The 21,325-nt window shown below is 36.9% G+C and overlaps 3 protein-coding genes and 1 long non-coding RNA gene across 6 annotated transcripts; 2 read left to right on the plus strand and 2 right to left on the minus strand.

Moving 5' to 3' along the window:
* The first annotated feature begins 3,495 nt into the window (after window positions 1-3,495).
* LOC140181040 (uncharacterized) lies at window positions 3,496-6,800 on the plus strand. The gene is made up of 2 exons (XR_011875553.1): window positions 3,496-3,618; window positions 6,166-6,800. It is a non-coding gene; the product is annotated as an uncharacterized lncRNA (long non-coding RNA).
* A 3,676-nt stretch (window positions 6,801-10,476) lies between these two features.
* On the minus strand, window positions 10,477-12,839 carry LOC112764176 (cytochrome P450 CYP82D47). Its single transcript, XM_025809717.2, has 2 exons — window positions 11,889-12,839; window positions 10,477-11,308 (listed from the first exon to the last, which is right to left on the minus strand). Exons 1-2 carry the CDS (start codon window positions 12,837-12,839, stop codon window positions 10,670-10,672), a joined length of 1,590 nt encoding a protein of 529 aa, XP_025665502.1. The 3' UTR covers window positions 10,477-10,669.
* LOC112764175 (uncharacterized) lies at window positions 12,000-18,769 on the plus strand. 3 transcript variants are annotated; one of them, XM_072223391.1, is made up of 3 exons: window positions 12,000-12,852; window positions 12,938-17,761; window positions 18,107-18,769. In XM_072223391.1, exons 2-3 carry the CDS (start codon window positions 13,541-13,543, stop codon window positions 18,626-18,628), a joined length of 4,743 nt encoding a protein of 1,580 aa, XP_072079492.1. In that variant the 5' UTR covers window positions 12,000-12,852; window positions 12,938-13,540; the 3' UTR covers window positions 18,629-18,769. The 3 variants fall into 3 exon arrangements, with proteins under 3 accessions (XP_072079492.1, XP_072079490.1, XP_072079491.1); XM_072223389.1 differs by having other exon boundaries at window positions 12,716-12,852; window positions 12,938-13,229; window positions 13,312-18,769; XM_072223390.1 differs by having other exon boundaries at window positions 12,716-12,852; window positions 12,938-13,225; window positions 13,312-18,769.
* A 199-nt stretch (window positions 18,770-18,968) lies between these two features.
* LOC112764178 (uncharacterized) lies at window positions 18,969-20,751 on the minus strand. The gene is made up of 4 exons (XM_072221969.1): window positions 20,548-20,751; window positions 19,968-20,316; window positions 19,504-19,892; window positions 18,969-19,433 (listed from the first exon to the last, which is right to left on the minus strand). Exons 1-4 carry the CDS (start codon window positions 20,749-20,751, stop codon window positions 18,969-18,971), a joined length of 1,407 nt encoding a protein of 468 aa, XP_072078070.1.
* Window positions 20,752-21,325: the final 574 nt, after the last annotated feature.

Raw genomic sequence — 21,325 nt, forward strand, 5'->3', positions numbered from 1 at the left:
TTGTATAATAAAAGAAATAGACTAAATTATCCTTATCTAAATAATAAAATCTAACCCTCTTTTAGATTTCTCTCTTCTCATTTCACTAAAATCCAAAATTCTAGCAGAATTTTTTTCTCAAATTCAAGAAAGCTCCACCAGCGTCTTGTTGTTGATTTAGGTTTGCACGACCACCGCGCACCTCATTCTAGAGGTAAGAGTCACTTCGATTGTAATATCCTACCACACAGAATTTTACACCTAAGATGTAAAATAGAGGTGACGAGGCGCTACGACCTCTAAAATAATATATATATTAATTGAAAGGATTTGATATACAATGAGCCTTGATGAAAATGTAAAGCAAAAATCGCAAAATATAAAAGCGCAATGTTCAAAAAATGTGGTTACTTGCGTACGAAGAAATCTAAAGATCATAGGTATAAATAAACAAAAGAGAGAATAAGAGTCAAGGATACAGAATAACTAGCTCCTAACTCAACTTGTGAAGTCAAGGCTGGCCGGAGAATATTTACATACATATATACATATCCCAAAATATAGAGATAAAACTTTAACTCTCCTTAAACCTCTAAGAGAGACAAAATAAACAAATTTTTTGGAGAGAACGCTAAGCACATATATACATAAACTGAATAACAAAAGAACCCAGGAACCACTCCGCTTCAGAAGACCATATGCCTAGCGAGGTGCCTCTCAACCTGCATCTGAAAACAACAACACAGTATAGGGTGAGAACCAGAGGTTCTTAGCATTGTAAAGGTGCCACGCATATAAGATATAAGGTCTTGGGAATGCTAGAGGCAATCCTAGAACGCCAACACTCAGATTATACAGCTTAATATTCTAAACAGAAACCATAAAGGGGGTAGGTGTCTAGGGAATTCTAAACTCAGCTCAAACTTAACTTTAACACCAAACCTGTCCACCTTTCCTCTGCTCCTCCATCACCAATGAGTTTGCAAAGACAGACAAACAGACAAAGACAAGCACAGGTAGAAAACAAGTAGTACAATTAGCAAATATGACAGTTAGCATAATATAATCAATTAGGCAATCCCACGAAATGCACAAACAATCAAATCAAACAATATGCATATGATGTATGCCTGTCCTATGGCTGTTGATATCAACTGTCGTAGCCACCCCGACATGTTCTCAAGCTCAAAAATACATCATGGAGAGAATTCTCAAGCTGACATGGGGAAGAGTATGCCCTCAAGCTCAACAATATCCATAGGACGAATCCCAATCTGAAATGGGGAGAAGAGACAACACCCCAAGCTGACATGGAGAAAACAATACCCCAAGCTGACATAGGAAAAAATAATACCCCAAGCTCAATGTTATCCATGGGATGAATCCCAGGCTGACATGGGGGAAATAACACCCCAAGCTCAATAATAACCACGGAAAAAATTCCGACTGACATGGGGAAGACAATGCCCCAAGCTCAAGTTATTCAATTGTTTCTTACAATTCATCATTCTCGATCTCACAGCGATTCATATCTCATCTCATCATTCTCAATTATTTAACATCATTAAGTGTCTCACACATCATTATCAATGTCACTTTACTCTCTCAATTACCTCATATCCCATTTTCATCATCTTTATCGATCAAATACCATCTCCTCTAATCACTTATTACCTTTTAAAAGAATCTTTCTTCACCTTCAAGTTACCACAATTTCCCTAACTTCATCCTATAACTGGGCTTACTAACAATATTTAGGCTAAAAAAGTAAAAATAGAAGTCTAGAGGTTCGAGTTTGAGCTTTAAAACACAAAATCTGTTGTTGCTGAAACAGGGGCAACGTGTAGGCGTGTGCGTGCAGAAACTATTGCTCGCGTGCGCAAGTCCCTGCTCGCGTATGCGAGAATTCCAACCTGAAAGGGTTGGTCGCGTCGCGAGCGTACACATATGCCGGGTCATGCGTACGCGTGGCCCACGCATACGCGTGAGCGTACGTTTTTCCAAAAAATTGCATAAGTCTGAAAGCTGCAGAATTTCAACCTTTTTAATCCAAACTTCCAACGTGCATAACTTTTTCGTTTTAAATTATTTTTCCTCCGTTCTTCGAACGATGTAAAGTTCTCAGATCCAATTTTCGTATAAAATCAGTTTGAAATAATTTGGGGATTCGGAAGCCAAGTTATGGCTCGCCAAAATTTAGCCAAAAACTAATTTTTTTACAAAAAGCCTCCAACCTCAATTTTTACCAAACCAAACCAAACCAAACACAATTCATACCTTCATTACCTACATTCAATTTTTTACAAAAAGCCTCCAACCTCAATTTTTACCAAACCAAACCAAACACAATTCATACCTTCATTACCTTCATTCAACATAGCTACATACTACTTGTTTTACCAAAGTCATCCATAACCAACCTTCAATCAATTATTCATCATTATGTACATAATTTTGTATCTAAGTTTCATAACTTCAACCACAACAATCACAAATCATATTCATTTCTTTCCCAATTTACAAGCATAAACAATTCATCATTTAGTAGTCCCACCTCAATATCAACCATTAAACCAAAACTCAACATTTATCATGAAATACTAATCAATTCACATACTCATATATTCATTCCTATCTTATAGTCAACTAGCCTAAGTGTTCACATAACATTATATATTATATACGTGAAACCTAAACCATACCTTGGCCGATTTCCACGTATTATCTAAAGCAACCCAATTAGGCAGAAGGACAAGGCTTCAATCACCAAAATTCAACTCTAACACCCACCAAGCTCTCAAATCAAGCTTCCAATGATTCTAAGGACTCCATATCATGCATTCATACACCTAACACATATATATACATACATATACCTAACAACTCAATATCCAACATAATTAAAACAAGAAATAGCTAGGGTTTAGGATCCTTACCGTGTCCACGGACTAAACAAACTAAATCCGACCAGCTCCACAAGCTAATTTGAACCTAGAGTACCAAATTAAACAAAATCTCAACATGGGTTCTTACAAATTTTTGAAATTTAAGGGATAGAGAAACTGGGATGAAAGTGAAGCTTACCTATGAAATTGATCTGATAGGATCATAGAGCTCGACACTGGACGCGTGGTCGCAAACGGTGCTGCGATCGGAGCTCGGAGCTGAGAGTTATGGTGGTTAGAAATCAAGGCAAGGGTTTGTTCCTCTCCTTCTTCTTCCTTCAGCCTTGGAACGTGAATAAGGAAATGAAGGGCGGTGTGATGAGCTGAAGCTTATTAATGGGTTAGTGTGGTTTGGGCCTTGGGTCCATTTTGAGCTCGGTTCGGTCCGTTCAGTCCAATCTTAGGCCAAATTCTTTGAAATTAATGTCAAAATCCTCGTTTTAATGAGCTCTATCCTATTTTAATATAAGATTTATATTTCTAATTTTTCTTATTAAAATTTAATTCATTGACTAATTATTTACTAATTTAGCGGGGTTTACATCGATCTCTTTTTCATATTCGTGTTCGTGTTCCTCTGTATCATTCACTCTCTTTTTCGTTCGTTTTCAGTGACGAAGAACGAAGAAGAATGACGATGGCGATGGCGATGGTGAATTGCCTTGCAAACTGAGAGCCACACCAAATAGTAAAGGTGTGTTTTCATTTTTGATCGTTCTCTGAATTATTTTTGTATGAAGATTGGGTGTTCTGAACTTTGGGGTTTACTGATTTTTCGAGTTTCTACTTGTTTCGTTAGGATTTGCTTTCTAATTTTGCATCTTTTTTGTTAGGATTTGTTGATTCTGCATTTTGTTTCATTATGATTTTGTTAAAATATTCTAAATTATCGTTTGCTTGCAGTTTAAATGCAATGGTCCCTAAGATAATCAATGTCCATATCTTGTTCAACGATTGCATTTGTGCTGTTTGTGTGAATGGTTCTGATGAATTGGTTTTAGTTCTACTTAGTTTTTATGGAATTCAATTTTATGCAGCCATTGATTTTGAAGTTTTGAGGTGTTTGCATAATTTTAAATATTTCATTTTGCTTCATTATGATTTTTTATTTTGCATTTTTGTGTATTATTTATTTATTTTTTGCTAAACTCTGTTTGTGCTATGATTTATTGACATGAGGGTTTGTGCTAGGTTTAAAATATTATTAACTTAATCTGTTCTTGACTATTTCAACGCCCAATCCCACTGCATTTCCTGGTATGCTTGTATTTGGATTCACGATTCCTTTATTCCTCCAATTATTTATTTCTTTCTCTATATTCACCTTCACTTTGATTGTGATTGAGATTATGACTGTGATTTTGGTTGTTAATATAATAATGATAATCAATAAATTTTGGTTGCTACATTCTCTGTATTGCATTGCAATGAATCTGCGCTTTATATGCTATGCTATTCTTTGCTCCTGTACTTGTATAACTTCACTATTTGTGGATAATGAAATTCTAAAACACAATCTATGTTTATACTATTTGTGTGTTTTAAAGTTTGTATACTTCTCTATATGGATTCAATGTTTGGTTCTTCAATTGTCTGAAATTTTTCAAGTCAATGGTTGGTATGTGTTGTTTTAATGATTTTTAAACTAGAGAAAACATAAGACCTATATGATAATCAACCCGATTTCAGAAATGTAATTAAAGTTCTGTTTGTTGAATTTTGTTTGAATTTTGTCGGATATATACTTGACAAATTGTGAGTATGCACCTGAATGGAGAGGAGGACTATTTAATCTTAAGTAAAATGTTTCTGTTGCATACCAAACACTCTTATGTGATTTTTGCTAATCTAAGAAGAATCATGAAGTTTACTTTATGGTGGATATTGGAGGATTCAAATGAGAAAAATGTTCAATTTACCACCAAATAATAATAAACTTTGTTGTGGGAATCAAAATGTTAGTGATTGCATGCAATGGCTATTGTGTTGTTGCTGTTCTCTTGCACAAGAAGTTAGAACAGTAAAATTCTATGACATAGTTAAAGATAAATTCTCATACAAAAATCAAAATCATGGAATGTTCAATTCTTCTTTACTTTGGAGCAGTCCTAGTTTGTCTAATAAGGCTGTGTTGGTCAAATTAATTATATGATGTTTTTCTCATAAAAAAGGTATTGATTTTAAAAACTAAATGTAGCTTGATATTTGGTCAATCTTTCATACAATTTTTTTTTCAATTTGCTGATGATGGTCTATAATTGTAATCTTCTTGTTAAGTAGGTGTTATGTTTCATTTCCCTCAATTATTTTAATGTTTTTCTTTTTTTAACAGAATAGATTCCAAACAGAAGATGAGAGTTATTGCCTACTTGATTTTATGTTTCGAATTAATGAATGAACTTATGATTAAGTTGTTGATAATTTGTTATGTTTTGATTATATTGCAATTGAAAAAAAAGAAAAAAAATAGAATGATAGTTATAGTAGGCAAGTAATAAGGGATGTTAGTGTCGATAAGATTATTTATTTTAGTGAACTAGCATGTATAAAAAATACAAGAATGGATAGACATGCCTTTCATGCATTGTGTAACATACTTAGAGGGGTTGGAAGGTTAGAACTAAATAGGAATATGGGTGTAGAAGAAATGGTTGCCATATTTTTATATATTATAGCACATGACGTCAAAATTAGAGTAATAAAAAGACAATTTGTGAGATCTAACGAAATAATTAGTAAACGGTTTAATGATGTATTGTTTGCTATTTGAGATGTCATAATCTCTTACTGAAGAAACCTCAACCATTTAGCCAGGATAGAATGGATAAACGATGGAAATAGTTTAAGGTAATCTATTTTACTAATATTATTAAAAAAATATGCTTGGTTGGTGTGTTTTAGGATTGAGTTAATTGATCTTTTTCTGGATTTTAGAATTGCTTAGGAGCTTTAGATGGTATCCATATCAAAGTCAATGTCCTTAAGGCTGATAAGCCTAGATATCAAAACAGAAAAGGTGACATAACAACCAATGTACTTGGAGTGGTTGTTCCTGATATGCAATTTATCTATGTATTGGTGAGTTGGGAGGGTTCAGCTGCGAATTCTAGGGTATTGCGAGATGCACTATTTTCGCAATGAGTTTAGTGTTCCCCAATGTATTTTATTGAGACTTTAGTATGTTATCAAAGTAACCATTTGATCTTTTATTAATTTTGTTCAATTTTATATGTCACACTAGGTCGTTACTACTTATGTGATGATGGATACATTAATTGTGAAGGATTTTTGGCACCTTATAGAGGATAAAAATATCATTTGAGTGAGTTTAATCCATATAATCAACCCAATACAGCTCAAGATCTTTTTAATATGAAACACTCACAAGTTAGAAATATCATTGAAAGGGCATTTGGAGTATTGAAAGCAAGATGGAAAATTTTAAGGGGAAGGTTATTTTATCCTATTAAGATTCAAGGAAGAGTTATAACTACATGTTGCCTTTTGCATAATCACATTAGAAGAGTGATGATTGTAGATCCTATTGATGAGATAGTAAATTAAAATATGCTTGGAGTAGATGGTGGGATAATCCACCATATTGAGACAAGCGATGCTTGGGGTAGATGGAGGGGTCAACTTGCACAAGAAATATAAAAACAATGGAGGAGAAGACATCATACTCGATAATTGTGTGAATTTTTTTATGTATGAGACTGTCTATTGTAACATTGATTCTATTTAACTTATGTGTAGGCGTTTTTATACAAGAGTTGTGCATGTGTGCCTGCTAGTAAGTTTTAACTTTTGATATTTCTTTGTAACTTTAATTTGGATAATAGTAAAGTTTTTTAATATATATGTGGTTAGAATCGATGAGATTTGTTTTATATAAGTTCAACTAGGGATTATGAGACGAAATATGAATTATGGGATTTTTAAAAATTTAGATAAATATTTTGTGTTAATTTTAATTGTGATAAAATTAATTTAGAAAATAATTTTAACTAAAGATATTTTTATTAGGAGTATTTTAGTAAATTTAAAAAAATTAAAATCAATAATAATTTAACTAAAAATATTTGTTATTAGGAGTATTTTAGTAAATTTAAAAAAATTAGAATCAATAATAATTTTAGTTAAACATATTTGATAGTAGGGGAATTTTAGTAAATTTGAAAAAATTAGAATCAATAATAATTTTAAAAAATTATATCTCCCCTAATAATTTTAACTAAAGATATTTGTTATTAGGGGTATTTTAGTAAATTTAAAAAATTTAGAATCAATAATAATTCAACTAAAGACATTTGATATTAGGGGTATATTAATAAATTTAAAAAAATTAGAATCAATAATAATTTTAGCTAAACATTTTTATTTTTATTATTAGGGGTATTTTAGTAAATTTATTATTAGAGATATTTTGTAAATTTAAAAAAAATTCAATGTAAAAAAATAATAATATTTAATTAGGTTTATATTTAATTTATAGTCATTAATAATTTAATTTAAATAAGTTAGGGTAATTTTGACATATTACATAATATGATCAAGAAATTTAAAGTCAACCAAATAAAAATTTATTCATTTCTAGGATTATTACATAGTCCAATTTGAGTAAACAGCTTAATTAAGCTTCTTTTGGAAAAATAACTTAAACAATATATGCTTATATTAAGAGCCCGTTTGGGAAGTAGCAGAAGCTACTTTTTTTAACTTTTGGATTATGAAAAGTCATAATCTATGTGTTTGGCACTATTTTAAAAAAAGCTTCTAACTTCTCGAAAAGTTAATTTGCAACTTTTTGAAGAAGTAGAAATATATGACTTCTTGCTTCTCGAGAAGTCATTCTACCACTTACTTAAAAAAAATTAATTTTAAAACAAAAAAATTTACTTTCCTTCTTAATTCTATGAAAAATACTGACTCTTCATCACCATTTTCACACAAGGTCTGCTAGAAGCACTGGCCTTCCACTATCATTCTCACGCAATGTTCCAAGTCTCACCATTTTTACGTAATGAAACATTTGATGGAAGTATTGATCCTCCACCACATTACAATATTACATCTGAACAACTTACTGCATATATTCCTTCTAAATATTTTTTTATTATTTTATCACTATTTTTTATTATTAAATTTGTATTCAAGTGTGGTATGAAATTTCAGTTTTAATTTTATTTTTTTCATATGTAATTTTATAGCTTATTATTATTTTCATAGATAATTATAACAAGTTCTTGACCTCAATAAAGGAGAAGAGAGTTCTAATAGGAATAAAAATAAAAAATAAAAAACAGCAATAAAATATACATTGACACACATTTTATTTTTATTTTTTATTTTCACCTACCATATCATATACAATATTAGTGATTAGGTTATGTAAAATCAACATTCAATATTGAAAAGTATTTGTTATCATCGTTATTTTAATATTCATTCTCTTTTGTAAAAAAAATTTATCTTTTGAGTTATTTATCCAAACGCTACAACTTTAAAATAAGTACTTTTATAACTAAAAATCCAAACACAAAATAACTTATTTATAAGCTGCTATTAATAAAAGTCCTTATGTTTTAAGCTCCTTTTCCAAAAGAACTTATTTAAGTTATTTACCCAAACTGAGCCTAAAAGTGGCCTATAAATAAGTTATTTTGTGTTTTATTTTTTAGTTCTAAAAGTTCTTATTTTAAAAGAAATATGATTAAAAAAATTTTTATTATAAGAGAAGTCATTTTTTTTAACTTCTCTATAAGCACTTAAATAGTTTCTTAGACAACTACAATTTAGTTTTAAAAATTACACTATACATTAATACTACTACTTTTCATAAGTCAAAAGTTTAAAAAATTAACTTTTGAAACTTCCCAGACATATTCCAAAACATGAAATTTTATAACCAAACATAAGAATCTTATATACCAAATAATCTCGTTCCTAGACATTATATTCTTAAAAATGATATTCTTAATAATAAAAATTAATCTTTAAATCACACGACCTGAAGAGCATGTGCATTGATTTACTGTGTTTTGGTTTTGGATAAGCCATTTTTATTTTCTTTTCATCCCATGATAAACTGGTTAAGATCAATATTACATGGTAAATAAATATTATTATTTTTTATTAATATTTAGTTAATAATAATTTGCACCCATATTTTGTATAATTTATATTTATATTTATTAGAATTTTGTATACATAAATAATAAATCAATATTTTTTTCCAAAATTAGGAGTGAAACTCGAACTCGGAATCTCTAAGTGAGTATGAAAAAACTTTTTCATTTGAGCTATAATTCATTTCCATAAATCAATATATTTTACTCTCATAAATCAATACAATTTGTATCCACATTTTTCAGAATTTATATACATAAATTAATAAAATAATAATTTAATATTTATATTGGTCAAATGATAGTAAAAAATACTAAAAATTGCTGGCCTCCAAAAATTTTTCAGTGGTTAATGTTAAGAAAAAAATTTAAATTTATTTTATTTAATATTTATTTATTATAAAATTTATTAAATAAAATTAAAAATAATAAATTTTAGTAATTTTTTACTAATATTTTTTATTATCAAATATTTGTAAAAATATGTTAAAATTCAAAAATGATAAATTATCAATATTTGTTCGTGTATTTTACCTTATATTTAAATTAATATTAATTAATTTTCTATGTTCTACTCTTTTTTATAATTAAAAATATTGACTCTTAATATTTTTAACTGAATTGAGTAACATTCGTGTACCTTAAAATTTTCATGATTAGACAAATTAACTTTAAGATACTATTAAGTAGGAAATCAATTTTTTTTCTTTCCAACTAAATTATTTTTTAGCTAATAAAAAGATAAAAGCGAAAAAGAAAGGGAGAGAAAAAGTCGCTTAATATTAGTTGTAAATATTAATTTTTATTTTTTATTATAATTAAATAAAATATTAATTTAATATTATTAAAATATTATATAATTAGTAAATATTATTACTTTTTTTAAAATTTAGTTAGTAATAATCTGTATCTCTATATTTACTAAAGTTTACACGCATAAGTTAACACAATTTAAATTTACGTTTATCAGAATATATATACATAAATTAATAAAATTTATTTATTAAAAATAATTTAGTATTTATGCTGGCTAAATTTATTAAAAACCAGTAGCTCCAAAATTTTCTCTTAATATTATTATATATATAATATAATAATAATTGAATCATCGTAAATGGTATATAATCAATTTACATATAAACTTGTTTACTTATAGCTATTACTATTTTTTTTAAGTATAACTAAATTTGAAAGGAAAAGTATGAGTAAATAATTTTTAATTAGTTAATTTTAAATAAATGTAATTAATAATTATTAATTAATAATAATCAATTAGTATGAAATACAGTTTAAAAATATTTATTGATTTATTGTTGACTAAATATCTGTTAATTATCTAGCGGGATTAAATTTGAAAAGTAACCAATACTTGGTTGCGTTGAATACATGGTAAGTAACTTAGCTTCAACAGATAAGACAAGGAATTTAATTTGTGGCGTGTATAGATCCTCTGAGTTTCTTATCTTTTCATTTATAGTTAACACAGATATAGTACTTAAATAAGATGGTAGCATGAACTAACCATGAAGTTCTAAGCACAAACCAGGTCCGAAAGGTAGCAGTAGTCAAGTCAAGTACAAGCAGGCAACACAAAAAAGCAATATGCAAATTCATTATTCATGCAAGGGTGTTTAATGATAAAACAGAAGGGGATAAACGAGGTTTGGCGAAAACTTCAAGCGGTGTGGTTTTGATGATTGTGAGTCCATACGTAGCACTCATATCAACAGGAGCATCTGAGGGAGTTGTGATCTCAAATGCATGCAAGAATGCAGCTAACGCCAACTTCGTCATTTGAAGCCCAAATGTTATGCCAGGACACGACCTTCTTCCACCGCCAAACGGAAGAAGCTCAAAATGCTGACCCTTCACATCCACATCGCTGTGCGTGCTTATGAACCTCTCCGGCTTGAATTCCAGTGGGTTTGACCATACGCGAGGATCCCTGTGAAGCTTCCAAAGATTCAAGAACAATCGTGTGCCTTGTTTGATATGGTAACCCCCTAAGGTACAGTCCTCTGTGAATATACGAAGCCCTGATAGTGGCCCAGCCGGGTACAATCGCAGTGATTCTTTGACCACAGCTTCAAGGTATTTTAGTTTGTTAATATCTGATTCCTTCACTAGTCTCTCCTTGCCTACTTGCTCGTCTAGTTCATCTTGAACCTTCTTCAAAACGTGGCGATTGTTCAGTAATAACGAAAGTGTCCATGTCATGGTAACTGTTGTTGTGTCCGTTGCCCCTGCAATTAGCGTCTGCAAAATGCAACCATAACAATATAACATCACTATTTTTGGACATTCAACTATTGTCGCTACATAAATTAACTTAATATCTAGGATTGGCCCCAAATTAATACAACTTAACTAAGTGTGGCTCCGCTAGCTTTTATAAAACCCACAAGGGAATTATTCACAATAAAATTACACAGCATGATGAGAAAATAAAGCGTTAGGCACATGTTTATATCTACCAGCCATTCTTATTGTGTGAAAAAACGTAGCAGTAAAACAATTTTCATCTAAGGTTGAAGGAACATACAACTATTTTCAAATATTAGGTAATTGAGTAATGATTTTCATGGGAATGCATCCTCTCAATTGTTAAAAAAAATTGAGAGACTAAATTTTGATCTCTAATCCTTTACTCCCTCCATTGTTAAAAAAAATTAAGAGGATCCATTCCTGATTTTCGCTCCTTGTTTCAGTGGGTGTAAATGGATAATCAACTTGGTTAATTTCATTTTATGTCATTGAATCACTTTCAATCCCTTGAAGCAAACAAGCAAAGGTGATATTGGAAATAACAGAACAGAGCTAGGTAATAAATGTGTACCAAGCAAGTAGCTTTGTTCACAGTGTCAGCATCAAAGCCAGCAAGATCAACCCCATCAAGGACAGAAAGCAACACATCAATAAAATCCTGTTCTGTTTTTGCCACTCCAGAGTCTTTGTTCTCTCGATGTTCTTCAATCCACTCACTAACTATCTCGTCCATTTCCTTAGCCGCCTTCTCCATCTCCTTTATTTTACCACCAAAATCAAACCACCTAAGAGCAGGAATCGCATCCCCAACAACCGTCACTCCGGTAAGACGAAAGAACTCCCTGAACGCCAACCTGATCCGCCTCACCTGCCGCTCATCGCCACCCTTCGCTGAGTACCTCTTCCCCGCAACCATCCTCAGAATCACGTTCAGGTTCATATCTCCCAGCCACTTATTCATCTCCAATAACAACCCTCTAGAGCCTTCTCTTTCCTCCAACCACGTTCTGTATATCTCTTTCATTGAATACCCCACCTCTGAATCTCTGATATCGCGAAGCAACTCGAACCGGCGAGTGGAGAGTAACTCCGAGGCTGTTATCTTTCGCATCTCGCGCCAGTAATTGTCGTAGGCACAGAAACCGAAATTGGCATAGTTTTGTCCTAGGATTTTTGCGGCGGTATATTTTGGACGAGAAGAAATTATGGCATCGTGCGTCGTGAATAACTCTTTGGCTAGCTCTGAAGAACTCACAACTATGGCAGGGTGCACGCCGATTCGTATTCTGAATATTGGTCCGTACTTGTCTGCCATGGTTCCCAGGGTAACATAAGGTGGCTGATCGGAACCACTAAAGATTTTCAGGTGGCCGATTAGTGGCCAGCCACCGGCCGCCTCCGGCGGTGGTTGTGGCTTGCAAGCATCGTCGTCACGTGCAGTTTTGATGAAGTACAAGTAGTATGATATGATTAGTATACCAACAACTGCTGCTGCTACTGCTTCTTCATACTCAATCGTCATCCTGATTCATAAGGTCAGATCCAACAGACAATATGCAATTTGTCTTTGATTTTATCGGTTTCTGTTGAAAAGCTTAATGTTAATTTATTTGTATGCAGCTGCCATAGATAAATCAGATAGACACTAATGTATACTGTGTATACCAAGTGATGCGTACCACACCATAATCGGCATGGAGGTTCAGTGGCAGACTGACCTTAAAAATCGGAACCGAGCAGAACTGAACAAACAAACTTTATAAATTATCTCCGAAACAGAATACGCCACTCAATCACGTCTCTTCACAAGATATCCATAACGGCACTTGACCAGGAATATCGGAACTAACAGGAGCTCACCAGCAAACTCGAGGAGCCTATAAATCTTACCCCTTGATTCAGAAAGGGGCAGGTTCCACATTCACTTCTAGTTATTTACTCTTTATTCATTAATTATTCTCCCACTTACTTGAGCGTCGGAGTGCTTTGTGCAGGTGCTCCCGCTGCCGTGTTTCAGAAGGCCGAGGTTAAACTCACGTCGTTGCTCGAGGACAACATATAATCTAGCCACGCATCCAAGTGCTCGGCCGGAGATCATCAACCTCGGTCATCACAGACGGAACATTTGGCGCCCACCGTGGGGCCGATAACACTAACCCCACGATTCCCTATTATATTTCTACCTCTTGAGTTTTTCTTCGCAGGATAGCACGGGTCCCTGTCATGGCTGACAATGGAGTCCCTCAATTCACACAGGCCGAACTCATGGCCCAAATGGCGGAACTTCAAGCGGAAGTCAAAAGACTAGCCGAACTATCAGCACGAAATAACGCCAACCAGATAGGCGAGGGAAGCTCCAAAAGATCTTCCCAGGGCGCGCCTGACCTGCTGATCGCTGACCCACCGAAAGAGAGACTGACCTTGGACAACCCTTTTTCCGAAGAAATCACAAATTTTCAAATGCCAAAACATTTCACACTCCCCTCCTCACTTGAGCCGTATAAGGGGATTGGTGATCCCCGGGCTCACATTAAGAAATTTCAATCTATGATGTTTTTTAACGGTCCTAACAATGAACCTGTGCTTTGCAGAGCATTCCCGACATATCTTGACGGAGCAGCTTTGCTTTGGTTCTCAAAACTACCTGCAGGTTCAATCTCATCATTTGAAGAACTGGCGAAGTCCTTCATTGATTACTTCGCCGCAGCGAGAATTTACGTCCACGGATCAGATTACCTCGGCACGATCCGCCAAGGTCCACAGGAGAGCCTAAAAGATTACCTGACCAGGTTTGCAGAGGCGACCATGGAGATACCCGACCTAGATCTGGCTGTCCATCTCCATGCGCTTAAGGCCGGCCTCCGACCTGGCAAATTCAGAGAAACAATCGCCATCACCAAACCGAAGACACTGGAGGAGTTCAGGGAAAGGGCAGCCGGACAAATGGAAATTGAAGAACTACGCGAGGCCAACAAAACGGAAAGGAAACCCATAAGGGAGGAGGAACGATCAATGAGATCGACCCACAACAAGGAGGTCGGCAAAACGTTCAAGCTCACTCCGAAGTTTGACAATTACACCAGATTCAACACAAGAAGGGAAAAGATAATCAAGGAAATACTCAATGCCAAGATTATAAAACCCCCAATAAGAGCAGGCAGTTACCAAGACCAGAGGTTCGTAGACAAAACCAAACATTGTGCTTTCCATCAAAAATACGGACACACCACCGACGAATGCATAATAGCCAAAGACCTTTTGGAAAGGCTTGCACGGCAAGGCCTATTGGACAAATACATTGAGGCGAGGAAGCATAAGGAAGACGACCGGGGCAGGGAGGAAAGGCAACCGACTTCAGTAAACAAGGAAAAGTGGCCGAACAACAACCTGCCCAAGGCAGTCATAAACTGCATCTCCGGGGGATTCGCTGGAGGCGGCGAAACAACATCGGCCAGGAAACGAAGTTACCGAGCCATGCTAGCCATAGAAGGAGCCTCACCTCCAAACAAGAGCGACGCACCAGATTTAGAGATCACCTTCAATAAAGCGGATATGTCCTCGGCCGCCCCACACCTGGACGACCCGGTCGTAATTTCTATCCAGACAGGCGACCTACTGGTAAGAAAGGTCCTTTTGGACCCAGGTAGCAGCGCAGACGTACTTTTTCATTCTACATTTTTAAAGATGAACCTATCTGAAAAACTCATACAACCCTCCTCCGGAGAACTGGTAGGATTCTCCGGAGAAAGGGTACCCATAAAAGGTTATATATGGCTTAAAACAACAATAGGTGAAAACGCGTCATTCCGAACACTTGATATACAATACCTGATTGTCGATTGCGATAGTCCTTATAACATTATTCTCGGGAGACCTGCTCTGAACATGTTCAGAGCAGTAATATCAACTTTCCACCTATGTGTTAAGTTTCAGGCACAGGACGGAAAAATAGCAACGATCCACTCAGACCGCCAACAAGCTCGGCAGTGTTATAACTCTTGCTTAAAAAGATCGGATAACAGAGGAAGACAACATGAGATCAAAGCAGTACAAACCAGAGAGGAAGTCCTTTCCCTAGCCGAACTCGACCCCAGAGGAGACACACAAGAGAGACCACAACCAACTGACGAACTCCAAAAAATTCAACTAACGTCCAAACCAGAGCAAGTAACATACATAGGTCAAGCACTACAAGGGCAAGAAAGGTCGGATCTCGTAAAGCTGCTAAGGGCCAACGCAGACTTATTCGCCTGGACCCCAGCAGATATGCCGGGCATAAGTCCGGAGATCATCTGTCACAAACTCGCCACCAATCCTTCGAGCCGACCCTTAGCCCAGAAGAAAAGAAACCTAGGAGCAGAGAAATCAAAGGCGGCCCTGGAAGAGACCAGTAAACTCCTACAAGCCGACTTCATCAGAGAAATCCGCTTCACCACATGGCTCTCGAATGTGGTAATGGTAAGAAAAAACTCAGGTAAATGGCGCATGTGCGTCGATTTTACAGATTTGAACAAAGCATGTCCTAAAGACGCCTACCCTTTACCATGCATTGATAAACTTGTAGACAACGCTTCAGGTTTCGAAAGCTTGAGCTTCATGGATGCATACTCGGGGTATAATCAAATACTAATGCATCCTGAAGATCAAAGCAAAACAGCATTCATTACCGAACATGGAAACTTTTGTTATCGTGTAATGCCATTTGGCTTAAAGAATGCAGGTGCGACCTATCAACGCTTGATGGACAAAGTCTTCCATCACCAAATAGGACGCAACATGGAGATATATGTGGACGACATGGTCGCGAAAACCAAGAGAGAAAAATCGCACTGTGAAGACCTCAAGGAAATATTTGGCCAACTACGAAATTACAATATGAGACTGAACCCCGAGAAGTGCGCCTTCGGAGTAAAGGGGGGAAAGTTTCTCGGATTCATGCTCACATCCCGAGGAATCGAGGCGAACCCTGAAAAATGCTCAGCAATACTCAACATGGAAAGCCCTAAAACGATAAAAGAGGTACAGCAACTTGCAGGAAGGGTAGCTGCACTATCTCGATTCCTCCCCGCTGCATCAAGCCGAGCATATCACCTCTTCCAAACGATATCAAAGAACAAAAAATTTCATTGGACAGAGGAAGGCGAGAAAGCATTTTCCGAGCTCAAAGCGATCTTAGCAACACCACCCGTGCTACAAAGACCAGAAATCGGTGACCCTTTATATTTATACTTATCTGTTTCAAACTATGCTATAAGCTCGGCCCTTATTCTCGAAACAGGAAAAACGCAACAGCCAGTATACTTCGTCAGCAGAGTCATGCAACCAACCGAGCAACGATATCCGAAGATAGAACAACTCGCCCTTGCACTGATAACAACAGCAAGGAGACTCAGGCACTACTTCCAAAGCCACACAATAATAGTAAGGACGAATCATCCACTGAGACAAATATTAACAAAACCAGAACTGGCAGGGCGGTTGACCAAATGGTCAATTGAACTCTCAGAGTTCGACATTCAGTTTCAAACAAGGCCGGCCCTCAAGGCACAAGTTCTCACCGACTTCATCACAGAGATGACCCCACACGATCACATTGAAACATGGGAATTGCACGTAGATGGGGCATCAAGTCGAGAAGGAAGCGGGGCCGGAATGATATTAAAGGAGGGAAATAAGGTGGTAGCCGAGCAAGCCCTCCAATTTCACTTCTCGGCAAGCAACAATCAGGCCGAATATGAAGCCCTCATAGCGGGATTAAAGCTCGCCCTAAGCCACAAAGCAACGAACTTAACGGCACATTGCGATTCCCTCCTGGTGGTCCAACAAATCCGAGGAGAATTCCAGGTAAAAGATCCCTTGCTAGAACAATACTGGCTCATAGCAAAGGATCTAATTTCAAATTTCAGTTCGTTCACCATATTACATGTGCATAGAGAGCAAAACGTCAGGGCAGATATACTATCTAAGCTCGCCGCCACCAGAGCGGACACACAAACATCAACATTATCACAGCACACACTCACAAAACCGAGCATTGAATTATTATGTATTGAAAACATTAACCACCACCACGATTGGAGGAAACCTTTCCTTGAATACATATGTACAGGTACATTACCCAGAGACGAGCTCCATCCTCAACAGTTCAAACGTAAGGCAAGCTTCTACACAAAAATATCAGGAGAACTATACAGACGAGGTTTCTCACAACCACTATTAAGATGCCTCGACCAAAACCAGGCCAGAGAAGTAATGAATGAAGTCCATGAAGGAGTATGTGGGAACCACATAGGAGGACGAGCTCTCGCCGCAAAAATAATCCGAACAGGATATTATTGGCCGACCATAAAGAGAGATTGCATAGCTAAGGTCAAAACATGCGACAAATGCCAGAAACATGAGGCGATCTCAACCAAGCCAGCCGAAGTACTGCACAGCATGGAGGTAAGCTGGCCTTTCTACAGATGGGGGCTTGACATCCTCGGCCCCTTCCCAACAGCACCAGGACAGGTAAAATTTCTTTTGGTATCCATAGACTACTTCTCAAAATGGATAGAAGCGCAACCTTTAGCAAAGATAACAGCTGAAAAGGTACGATCTTTTATTTGGAGAAATATAATATGCCGCTTTGGGATACCAAAAGAAATAATATCAGACAATGGTAGACAATTCACAGACAATAAGCTCGGTTTATTTCTAAAAAATTTCAATATTCAACATCGTTTTAGCTCGGTAGAACACCCACAAACTAATGGGCAAGCCGAAGCTGCTAACCGAGTTGTGTTGCAGGCAATAAAGAAGAAGCTCGACAACGCAAAGGGAGAATGGGCCGAGCTCATTCCCGAAGTACTGTGGAGTTACAACACCACAATACATAACACTACAGGCGAAACACCCTTCAAGTTGGTCTATGGCTCAGAAGCACTGATCCCTATTGAGGTCGGATTACCGACGTTAAGAGCCGAGTTGTACGACGAACAACAAAATCAAAGGGCCAGGAGCGCCGAGCTTGACCTAGCCGAAGAGGACAGGGAAATCGCCGCTATCAAACAAAGGGCCCAGAAAAGAATAATGGAAAGAAAATACAACAGGAAGGTGATTCCGAGGATATTCAACAAAGGTGACCTTGTGCTCAGGCGAACAGAGGAAGCCAGAAGACCTCCAGCTCATGGCAAACTCGCCGCAAATTGGGAAGGCCCCTTCCGTGTTACCCAAGTGCTCGGCAAGGGGGCATATCAACTCCAAACATTACAAGGCAATGCCATCCCAGGAAACTGGAACATCTCATCACTCAAAATGTATATGTCATAGTTTGTACAAAATGCGAATGAAGGTACTCTTTTTCCCCCTTAGAGCTTTTTTCCCAACGAAAGGGTTTTGCCTAAGGAGGGTTTTAATGAGGCCGGACGCCCCCCGAATCCAAATAAAAGCGATAAATTCTTTTCAAATAAAGCCTGACAATGACAAAATATAACAAAGCAAAAACACTTACTATAAATATATTATATTATCAAACTGGCCTGAAACGTCGGCCAAATACCACCACCTAATAGTCAAACCGGCCTAACATCGGCCAAATACCATACAAAGTCCAAAAAACTAACAGTCTAGAGCTCAGACAGTCAAAACAAAAGCCACAAATACAAACAAACTAAGAAGGAGCATTCTCATCGTGCTCCTCCACAGTACCATCCACAACTAACTTTCCACCTACAACTATCTTTGTAATATCGAGCTTATCACAATCAAAATTAGGGGCTAACAGGGCAATCTGACTCACAGCACGATCAAAGCCATAAGAGAACATCTCCATCCCAGCCTCCTCTAGCTCATGCACACGGGAAGTAAGCCGACCTTTGGCCACGTCGTGCTCCATAACTTCAGCTTGCAACAAACGGATTTGATCTCTTAAACGAACCACCTCATCCTCAGCTTCTTTCGCTTTAGCCACAGCACTGGTAGCAACATCTTCCTTTTCCTTTACAACCTTCTCCAAATCAGCAATCCGAGCTGTATATGACTTCTCCATGGAAGAGACCTTGTTCACAGCTTCTTGCTGATCAGCACCAACGCACTCAACAGTCCGACCAACGCAGAGTAAGCGAGAAGCAACCACCTACCGAGCATCCGTAGTATGAGAACAATACAAAAGGTTGAAAAAACAAGAAACACAAAACAAAACATACCTGAACAAATTTACCGAGCGCTTCCATTCCAGCTCGGCGCGTCATAAGCATGTCCCCAGGATACTGCGAGGCCCTATCAGAAAGCTCCGCGAAATTAAACTGTTCGTTCCAAAGGGAGTGCGAGCTAGAACCAGCAATGAAGCCATGAAGCTTTTTCTGCCGATCAAAGGCAACTCCGCCACCACCTACAACCTCACGATCACCTTCGGAAATAACCTCTAAGGAAGTATCGTCTCTCTTCCTTTTAAATGAAGACGCAGGATGCGCAACAGACGAGAAAGCCTGCTCGCCTGCATCCTTCCGATCACCAGCACTCCCAATCCCTTTCTCCTTTTTCTTACTCAAGAAAGATTGCAGCTTGTTCGGATCCAACAAGGGAACTCGGCCACCTAAAAAAACCACCAAATGTCAGACAAACTCGGCAAATGTCCAATACTTAATAACAAAACACCAAAAAACATTACCTATGTAAGCCCTAAGACCCTCATTATCACCCAAATCATATAAACGCAAAATTTCAGGGATGGACAAGCATTCCCCAGCAGCAACACTCTCCACAATAAAGTTCATCACAAACTCCTCTTCCTCACTCCTCTCAGAAGCCTCGAGGATCTGAGTCGGTTCAGAACACCAGTAGAGAGGAAATTTCTCGCTCAACTCACCATCCAAATAGAAAGGGTACTCAGACTCGGCCGAGCGGACTTTCACAAAAAGAGATTTGAAGTTCTTGAAAGAGGACTTATAAAGAAGGAATACAGACCGACCCGGAAAGCTACTGAAACAAACCCACAACCCCTTACGAACCCCCTTTGCCTGAAAAAAGGAAAAGAATAAAGACAGCGAACAAGGGAAGGAGAGGAATTCCATCAGACATTGAAATGCGCGAAGGAACGCCCAAGAATTTGGGTGCAACTGTGACGGAGCACAGTTTAGCTGAGTAAGGACGTCACACTCAAAAGAAGAAAAGGGAAACTTCACTCCAAGTTCAACCATGCATGGAGTATACATATAAAAATACTCCCAGTCACCCCTCCTCTCACAAACCCTATCACTACTAGAACAGGGCTGAAACTCGACAACGACGCCAGAACCCCCCCTCACGAAATCTATGCCCCTCAAATCAGAAAGGGATTCAACGCTGATGAAGGAAGATGAACGTGTCTTCACATCATCTTGGACCCAGTGATATGGGTCGTCTTCCCTATCCTCAATAGCCTTCAATTTTTCTTTCAATTTCTCTCCCGCCATGACAGAGTATGCAGAAACGAACAGTCAAAGAAGAGTCAGAAAACGTTTACCTTTCGAAGACATAGCGCAGACTTGAAGACTAGGAGCAACACAGCGTAATTTCCAAAACAATGAAAATAACTATTATTGCAAGCCCACTAACAAAGTGGGTAAATTAATTCATGCCCACTAACAAACGTGGAAACCGAAACGGCAATAATGGACAATAAAAGATGACACGATTCGCGAAGAGACAAGTTAAACCCTTTTCAAATTTTCTCAAAACAAAACCTAGCCACGTATGAAAAACAAAAAGCTCGCCTACCGACCTATACGGAACGCTAGCCGACCTGGGGGGCTATGATGCGTACCACACCATAATCGGCATGGAGGTTCAGTGGCAGACTGACCTTAAAAATCGGAACCGAGCAGAACTGAACAAACAAACTTTATAAATTATCTCCGAAACAGAATACGCCACTCAATCACGTCTCTTCACAAGATATCCATAACGGCACTTGACCAGGAATATCGGAACTAACAGGAGCTCACCAGCAAACTCGAGGAGCCTATAAATCTTACCCCTTGATTCAGA

The sequence above is a fragment of the Arachis hypogaea genome, chromosome 17 (assembly GCF_003086295.3).
Source record: "Arachis hypogaea cultivar Tifrunner chromosome 17, arahy.Tifrunner.gnm2.J5K5, whole genome shotgun sequence".
Classification (NCBI taxonomy): Eukaryota; Viridiplantae; Streptophyta; class Magnoliopsida; order Fabales; family Fabaceae; genus Arachis; species Arachis hypogaea.